This window comes from Sinocyclocheilus rhinocerous, unplaced genomic scaffold (assembly GCF_001515625.1).
Source record: "Sinocyclocheilus rhinocerous isolate Xijiao unplaced genomic scaffold, SAMN03320098_v1.1 scaffold365, whole genome shotgun sequence".
NCBI classification, from domain to species: Eukaryota; Metazoa; Chordata; class Actinopteri; order Cypriniformes; family Cyprinidae; genus Sinocyclocheilus; species Sinocyclocheilus rhinocerous.
This window is the reverse complement of record NW_015659915.1, coordinates 205,217-214,324: the sequence shown is the minus strand read 5'-3', so window position 1 is coordinate 214,324 and position 9,108 is coordinate 205,217. Positions and strand designations below refer to the sequence as shown.

At 39.4% G+C, this 9,108-nt stretch overlaps 1 protein-coding gene across 1 annotated transcript in view; it reads right to left on the bottom strand.

Annotated features, from left to right (window-relative positions):
• The window catches only part of LOC107724236 (homeobox protein Meis2-like), a 71,226-nt gene extending 62,893 nt beyond the window's left edge, over positions 1-8,333 (bottom strand). Inside the window, exons 1-6 of the mRNA XM_016533071.1 lie at positions 7,534-8,333; positions 7,053-7,273; positions 6,477-6,618; positions 6,168-6,218; positions 5,455-5,505; positions 4,829-4,978 (exon numbers count right to left, since the gene is read on the bottom strand). Coding sequence (XP_016388557.1) covers positions 4,829-4,978; positions 5,455-5,505; positions 6,168-6,218; positions 6,477-6,618; positions 7,053-7,273; positions 7,534-7,545 — 627 coding nt within the window. The 5' untranslated portion in view covers positions 7,546-8,333. The remainder of the gene's footprint in view (positions 1-4,828; positions 4,979-5,454; positions 5,506-6,167; positions 6,219-6,476; positions 6,619-7,052; positions 7,274-7,533) is intronic.
• Positions 8,334-9,108: the final 775 nt, after the last annotated feature.

Below are 9,108 nucleotides of genomic sequence, written 5' to 3'. Positions count from 1 at the left end.
TTAATAAAATGGGATTAAATACATAAAGGATATTTGTATTATTTAACATATTTAATTATTGCAGCTTTGAGTCATATTGTGAGTTGCGTTTAACTGTTTTTATTAATTTTGAGGAAAACTAAATCTGAGTTTTGTTTTTTTTTGTGAGTGAGTGAGATTAATTAATGCATGTTCACATTTATTCTAGAACTAAAGTAACATCTTACTCCTGATTTCTCTCAACATGGGGACAGGAGAGCTTTCAATCAATAAATGGGAAACAAAGTAACTGGCGTTACTTATTTGAAAAAGTAGCTCAGATATTTTTTTGTAAATTAAAAAGTAATGCGTTACTTTACTAGTTACTTGAAAAAAGTAATCTGATTACGTAACTCGCATTACTTTTAATGCGTTACCCCCAACACTGGTCACTAGATACCACGCACTTACAGAAAAATGTACGTCAGATTGGAAATGGCTTGCGAACACGTAAAAATAACCCATGCGAAACACAAGCGAGCGTCAGATCCACACACAGCTCTGTTGCATTTAACATGTAATTACACAAGCGCTCCCAAAACATGTTAAAGGGACGGTCTGAAGCATCTCAAAATGACTATTCAGAGCGAAACTGCCAATTATCTGACAAGAATGAGAAAGGAGCCTTCGCTGAGCTCGAGTAATTGACAGCCGAGCATTTTAAGAGACGTGACTGAATGTTTTCAATGCTCTTCTATTTGACACAGAATAACAAAAAACACACCTCACTTGAAAACACTTGAAACAAACAAAAAAAAGGTTAACATCTCCATATCCACCTACATATATCAATTTACACCAACAAAATACATTTTTATGGGTTGAAATAGTTAACAATTGCAGGTTACCAATTTATACTTTCTGTATGTAATAAGTTCCTGTTCTGAAATCCATATGTTTATTAAACTGGAAAACCAATCCAAATCACTGTGAAGAGAATAAACCCCAAACACACACTTGCGTCTGAAGCACAAAGCACTGAAGCACAGCAACAAGTGAGTGTGTGTCCAGACGAGAGCAGCCACACCCAGATCACACACACCAGATCAGTGCTGCTTCATTAGGACAGGCTGATGATCTGTAGGAATGAACTAGATGACCTGTGAGCTGTGCTCGTGTAAACAGGCTATCACGACAAATCACCACTTTAAAAGAAAATAAATAAATAAATAAAAACTTTTAAAAAAGAAAACTGGTCTCTAAGCTTATTGCATGCGACTGGCCATAATATATTTGAGAGAGATCACTACAGCATACTCACAGAAGATAATTCCCATTAAAAAACGACTTATATATTTCTTTATGTGACTTGTATTACTTGTATATTATCAACATAAAAACTACTGACAGCCACAAACAATTAGGAGAAATGTGGGTGCCAAAGGCACATGTCACAATATTTCATAACGTCACAGCCAAATCAAAATGTTAACACTGAGACAATGTCAAAAACACTGTCAACATATTATAAGCTGCACCTATTTTTATTTTTTTTAAATTTGCAACAGAATTTACACAAACAAGTTTCAAATCAAATTGACACTAGTATCTATATTATTAACTGGTTATTAACAGATTATTCACTAGACAAAGCCAACAGAGAAGGCAGATGTCACATCAATTATTGAGCAAATCTCTATCACACAGTTGTGTTGAATAACATGGATACTTTGAATTTAATTTCTAATCGTATTTTTTAATAACTGCAGGATTAACGTTTTTGAGAGGCTGGACAGTAACAGGAGGCAAATCAAAAATATAATGGCATCCTGACAAAGGCCTTGTAATGCAAGGTCTTTGCATAATCTAGAGAAACATGCGAGTATGTCAGTGAGGTACGGTTGAGACGCAGTGTATCTATCTTATTTCTGAATAACAGCAGGATGAATGTTTTTAGGGGGCTGGACAGTAACAGGAGGCAAATCAAAAATATAATGGCATCCTGACAAAGGCCTTGTAAACTCTGACAGCACTATAAACCACACTCAAAGACAACGTAGCATTCAATAGTAAATAAAAGTGCCTATATTCACAGCCTACAGCAGGTAGAGAGAGAGAGAGAGAGAGAGAGAGAGAGCAATGCATGTCCTTCATCCCCAGCAAAGCAACTTTCACCAAATGATGTAGCCCCAGGCGAAATATATTAAAAATGCATATCAAAGCAGAAAAAAATGGATGAGATAGGTACAACCTAAATAAATTTGCATATCCAACTATCAAACTGCTGTCCTCAAACATACAAAAAAGGTAGAAACGCCATATAATAAATTGCAAGATCCACATGAAATGAACAAATCTGTCGTTTAATCGGAGCAGTCGTCTGCTTTGTGTTTTGTGCTGAGCTGAACATCAGGCCAGCGTGGCGCTTATGAAGTTGTGCGCTTCTCAGTATGTGGAGCAGCATCAGGCCTGCAATCATTTATTCTCATTAAGAAACACAGCCGCACATGCACACTATGCAAATGTGACGTTTGGACCTCAACACACTCACACACACACACACACACACACACTCACACACACACACACACACACGCACACACACAAAATAGACATATTTTATGATATTGTGCCATGCAAGGTCTTTGCATAATCTAGAGAAACATGCGAGTATGTCAGTGAGGTACGGTTGAGACGCAGTGTATCAACTGTACCCAGACAGGTGTCCTATTGCGTCACATGCTGTTTAGCTGTACAGTGTTATGATAATAGGTTAAAAGTCACATTTACACACATGCTACGCAAATTATACTTAAAAAATGATATTTGTGATATTTCAACTGTCTATTATTAATGGACATATTTTCTAACATGAATGTTAAAAGGATAATATAGCATTTTTTGAAATATACAAGGTGGTAAAGTGGGTACAGTTGATACACCCTTTATATCCCATGTATGCAGTAACAGTTCAATCAGAAAATAAAATGCATGTTCAGAGGCTGTGTGTGTGTTCTGGTATTACCTACGTTACAAGTATAATACCAGTAAACTCTAACCTTATGGGAAAATTTTGTTAGGTCCTATAAAAACCACTACGCTTATATATAATAGCTATAATGTCCCTATAATGTGTGTGTGTGTGTATGTTTGTGTGAGTGTGTGTTAGGCATATAGTCAGTGAGTGGACTTTATTTTTGTTTCTGTTTTTGTTGTTTTCCATGACTATTTACATGGTTATTTTTACTGTTATGTTTACATTTGTACTGTCTGCCATATCTTTTCTAGTGTTAAATATTTTGTTCCTATTTTGTTTAACTGAATCTGAATTAAATAAAGCGAATAAATAAATCTGAATTAAAAAGAAATGCACAACTGTAATTTATTACATTTGCAATAAATGGTTAGCCAGCTTTAGAGCGTTAAGAATGGGTGTCTCAGCTGTACCTTATATGGGTACAGTTCAGACAAAAATGCGCCTTGTGTTTATGAGCTAATTGTGGAAAATATAAACTACTTATGGCTATTATTAGTTTATGATATTTTAGTACATAAGCAAAACAAATATCATGTGAAAAATCATTTCGGCATCTAGTGTTTGTGTAGTGATGAAAAATAAACAGAAAGTGTCTCTACTGTACTCAGTCTAACCCCAGACTAATGCTCAGACATATTTAGATATTTATACACACAGCAAACAAAAAATATAAATAATCCTTCGCCAGCTATTAAAGCTCACAGTGTAGCCTACAATCAGCTGCAAAATCATCCTATCAGACAAACATGTGGAGCGTTAATCGTGTAAGGTCATGGCGATGCAACATGCACAAGATACCAGCAGCTTTTAAATGATAGCCCCAGAGAAAACCGCGTAAAGGGGATCCGAATCCACAGAATGCTCAATGCAATTTCCACTCGCGGTCAGTGTTCAGATGTCCAGTCTAATGATGAACCGAACTGACATTTCTCATTTTGTCAGTATTATCAAAATGAGCTAACCCAATAGCAATCAGCAGAGAAACAGCGTGTCTTACAAACACATATTTTACACTACGTGTGAGTTGTTAAGTATACAGAAATTTGTTTGAATGTTTCCCGGTTTTTAATCAATCAATTCGGTCGATTCACTCTAATGCAGTACAGTTAGAGACGGACCCCAGAAGCCTCGGATCATATATAGCGCTCCTCGACTCACTGCAGGACGCTCGATATGAACTACACGACGCGGAAAACTTTCTTCTCCCCAACATTTCATTTACAACACCGAAATCAACACGTTTAAACACAGCCGCTGTCATTTAAATGCAAAAGCTTTTGAGTCGCTATTGAATTCACTATAATCGGGCCTGTAAACCGGACTCAAACCACAGCAAAAATCAATAAGAGACAATTAAACACATTAACGACAACAACATCATCATCCAAGCAAACTATAGAGAAGCACATTATAAACTTGACTCTGCAATACTTTAAACAAAATAGTGTGCATGCTCGGCATAGCCTATAAAATAGGTTATAACGCCATCACATATCCGTCTCAATTATTAATATGTTTTAAAGCAGTCTTGTGCAACGCGCGATTGCAACATCACAAGATACAGACATAATAAAACACAAAAACACAAAATAGCAGCTCTACATCAACTACCAGCACTAAATGAAAATATATAGGGTATATATTTCCATGCACCGTGTTTGCTCACAAGCCACAAGTTCAGAAAAATCGCATGCAACTTTCAGCCAAGAATTAAGAGCATCATATCTTATATATTATCCGCCATTTGGATCATTCACGTTACTATTTTATGGTATGCCTGCTACATTTAATATCCAGCGCAGACAGAAACAATGAAACCATGCTGTTACTTACATGATCGGCTAAGTTAGTTGAAGATCCCGAGATGTCCTCGTGGTCTGATTTTGAGTTGCCATCCCGGTCATCAATCACTAAATCTATGGGCATTTTCCCTTTCAAACAGCTGATGTACCGATGGCAGAAATTGTCGCAGAGTTCGTGCACCTTTGAGCAGAGAAAAGAAACGCTCTGTCACCAGCCGCTCCAGAAAGAAGCACAGTTAAAGGCCATTATGAGCAAAGGCAGGGAAACAATAGAGAAATTGTAGCAATGCTTATTATTCTCTAGAGACACATGCAACAAGTTAATCGACAGAATAAACGCTATGTATAGACGAACATCACCATTACAAACTAGAAGTTGTTCGTGAAAATATTTATTTATGTGAAATAAATAAGAATTTTTATATGTCAAAAACGTGGAATGACATGGTTTTAATATCAAATTATGTTCGGAGTAATTTTGTCAGAGAACACATATATATATATATATATTTTTTTTTTTATTACACCAAGTAATGCAAAATCTGAATTATTCATAAAAAAAAAATAATAATAATAAATTCCCAAATTGGTGACGGAGAAGTAAATCCATCCAAATTATTTCTGAAATTAAATCAATACAAATCAAAAAAAGATTACCTTTTCTAACTCCAAAAGATGAAACCGTAATACTTGTATGGCTTGTATCATCTGTAAAGAGAAACGGACGTCGTTAGCTGTGTGCCTTCATTTTGCTATTTCATTTTAATATTCGTTGCATTATATTTTGCATTGAACAAAAACATCCTATTCCAATAGAAAAAAAATGTAATTAAAAAATAATAAATAATTCAATAATGTGTTTGAGAAATAAAACTCCAAAAGATGAAACCGTAATACTTGTATGGCTTGTATCATCTGTAAAGAGAAACGGACGTCGTTAGCTGTGTGCCTTCATTTTGCTATTTCATTTTAATATTCGTTGCATTATATTTTGCATTGAACAAAAACATCCTATTCCAATAGAAAAAAATGTAATTAAAAAATAAGAAATAATTCAATAATGTGTTTGAGAAATAAAAAGCTATTATTTTTGATATGTAAAAATTGCATGTGGAATGATTGGCCTGTGTGAAGTGTTTAAGGGGTTGATGGTGATATCAGCCCGATAATGAGAGACTTATTTCACACTATACCCCTGCTCGCTTCAAACAGCCCCGTCACACATCACATCCCCTCCTGTTTACTTTCACTATCTCCAGATCCAATGCAAAAAAAACAAAAAAAGTCTCGAAAAAATGAGTCAGACTCATTTCAGAGAAGTAAAGTGCACGGCTATTCCGAAGACAATCAGTGCTGAAGTGTTATCTTACCAAATTATCCAATTCTGGATTTGAAGAAAATAAAGGTTTTTCGGCGCGGATCTAAAACACAGCAGAATGAGAGTTAATAGCAATCGATGAAGATATGTGCAGCAATTCAGTCGTTAATTACATTTTTAAAAAAGCATTAAAATTGCAATTGTCGCTAATCTGGTAGAAAAACAGTCGCTTAATGTACAACATCCAAGTGCATTCGTGGAAATATAATTAGCGGTCTTAAATGAAAAAGGATCGGCTATTTTTGTCTTTGTTTTAATGCTTTAAATGCGTCTGGTGTGAGATGTGCGGGTCGTGAGCGACCTGTTTGGCGAAGACAGCGATGTCCTCGTTGAAGGAGTCTGAGGAGCACACGTCTCCTCCAGCAACCCCGGGCTCTCGGGGAGTGCATGTGGCCAGCTCACACTTCTCGAAGACCAGAGCCAGCAGAGGAAACAGAGGATGACTGCAGAGACAACAGCGACACGCTAACCTTCAGATCGACTGACGAATAAAACCAGCCCCGAAACAAAGCAGGAATTGCGAATAGCCTACAACAGTTCAGAAATGACTTAGAAATCAAATGCATTTTACACTCGACGAGAATCGGGTTTCGTAACTTTGTTTTGGGCTGCAGTGATTTGGAACTTAAATGGAATTAAAGCAGCAATCTCCCGTTTCTCTTGAAATTATTTTAAGCGTGAGGTTGAAGTTTGCACGCCAATTTGTCAAGCAAATAAATATAAGTAAAAACAAATTGCAATGCTTGTACAAAACACCATACAAAAAAAATAAATAAAATAAAATACTAACACCAACTACTTAAAGTTCCAGGGAAGAAAAATAAACTATCACGGGAAGTAAAGGAGTTCTCGGGTCCGGTATGAGTATGGAACTCACCCGTAAATTTGATCTTTATCCCTCTTTAATACGTCGTTGACAGCTGAGCCCATGCCGGTGGGCATGACATTGGGATGGGGGGCATGTGTGCCGTAGTGCTGGCTGGCGTGGAGAGGCGGTCCGTGGTTCAGATGATGGACCTGCGGCAGCGGCCGAGGCGCGTGAGGATCCCCGTACATACCGACCGCGTCCATGCCGCCGTAATGAGCCAACTCATCGTACTGCAAGAGAAGCAGAGAGTCAGCACAAAGAGCACAAAAACAAAAGGCAAGCGTGAGGGGAAAGAGAAGAAAAAGTCTCGCGCGGAGCTAAAGTTTGCTGCGTATTTGCGCGTAATTACCAAAAACATGGTCAAGTTGCGCTTCCCGAAGCGAGCAAAGCGTCGCGCGGCGAGTATTCCCAGCCAAGTGCGTCAGACTGAAGGAGAGGCCTGTGATAGATAGTGTATAGTGAAGGTGAGTGCTGGAGATTTTAAACCTACCCTTTGCGCCATCAGCCTGCGCTCCAATAAACCTCTGGATCTGTGTCGTAGATTGAATTTCCCAGTCCGCTCACAAACTCATGCGCTGTGAAAGATCCCCTTTTCGAGCAAACTCGGCGAATTCCTCCTATTCTCCAGTACTACGGCTGAGAACGAGCGCAGGCATCAGGAAGAGTTTTGCAATTATTCTTCTTTTCCTCTTTGCCCCCCAGAAAAGAAAAGAAAAAAAGTCGAGCACCAAACTGAAGGTTACAGCCGGCCCATCAACAACCCGCGTGTAACTAAACTGTCGCGTCTCATGGCTTTTTGCCACTCCAGCTGTCAATCAAAGCCAGAGGCTGTCAAGGTAATGAATGAATGATGGCTGGAGATGATGTTCAAGAGAGGATGAATCTTTTTAGCCCCGTTTTCATCCCACAAGTCCCTGTCTCCTTTATGCCTCCGGTCCGCTTTCTTGTTTTATTACTACAGTAAAAACGGAAAAGAGGAGAGTTTGTGGAAAGCGCGGCGGTCTCTGGCGCGGGCTGAGATGAGTGAGTGTCAGTGAGTGCTGGCAGGTCGGCCGCTCGCTCGCTTATAGAACGCAGAGAGTTGAGCCGCGCGCATCGGCGGGAGAATGAAATGACGGAAGCCGGAAGTGGCGCTGAGCGCAGCCAGTCCTGCACGAGCTCCACGCCAAAGCCTGCGCGAGAGGCGAGCGTCCAGTGCGCGAGGGGGGAGCCTCCGCAGATCCCACTCACATGCGCTGAGAACTAAGAGGCGTCGCGGCGCGTCGGGCACGCGTCCAAACCTTAAAACAGCGCTATTAGTAGCTTTATTGGACGAAGGAAAGTCATTCCAGCCCGACTTTGCTTAATGCATAACTGATACAACCGAGTGTCACGTCCCCCCTTTTTTTTTTCTTGTGCACAAGGTTAAAAAAAAAATGCATACTCAGTCGGGGCCCCTTTTAGAATAAAGTGAACTTTTCCACACGCGGGAAGACAAAAAAGCGAGTTTTATATTTGGAAACTGTCTTTAGTCCAATAGCATTTGAAGATTGAAATGTGAGCCGTGCATCGCGCCGCTCAATTATCAAAGAGCCCCGAGATCATCAATCATTAGGAAGGCCTGAAGTTTCAGAGGAGGAGCAATGATATTGATTGTGCTACAGATGGCCCCTAATACCACAAACAGACCCTTAAAATACTACTCCTCATCAATGATCATATAGCCTGCATCGCGGCACATTTGACATCAGCGTCCTATCGATCGCTTTCTACAGAAATGTCTGCATTTAGAGCGCCCTGACTTGTTTTGTTGTCGAAATTAACCATGCACGGGGAAGTGGAGCCGAACTCGTGCGGGATCTCAACAAACAAGCTCAATAAAGTGCTCCGCGGAGGCACGAACCGAGTTCTAATGAAGCAAGCAATTAACACGGATTTCATAAATGCAACAACTGCTCTGTTTATGAGAGAGGGGAGGGAAGAGCACGAGGAGAGAGCAGAAGTGAAGGACTGCAGTGGACACAGAGCGCGCGCTGTCTGACCACTGCTTCATCGCGAGGAAGAAGATGAGGGGCCTCTCTATAGA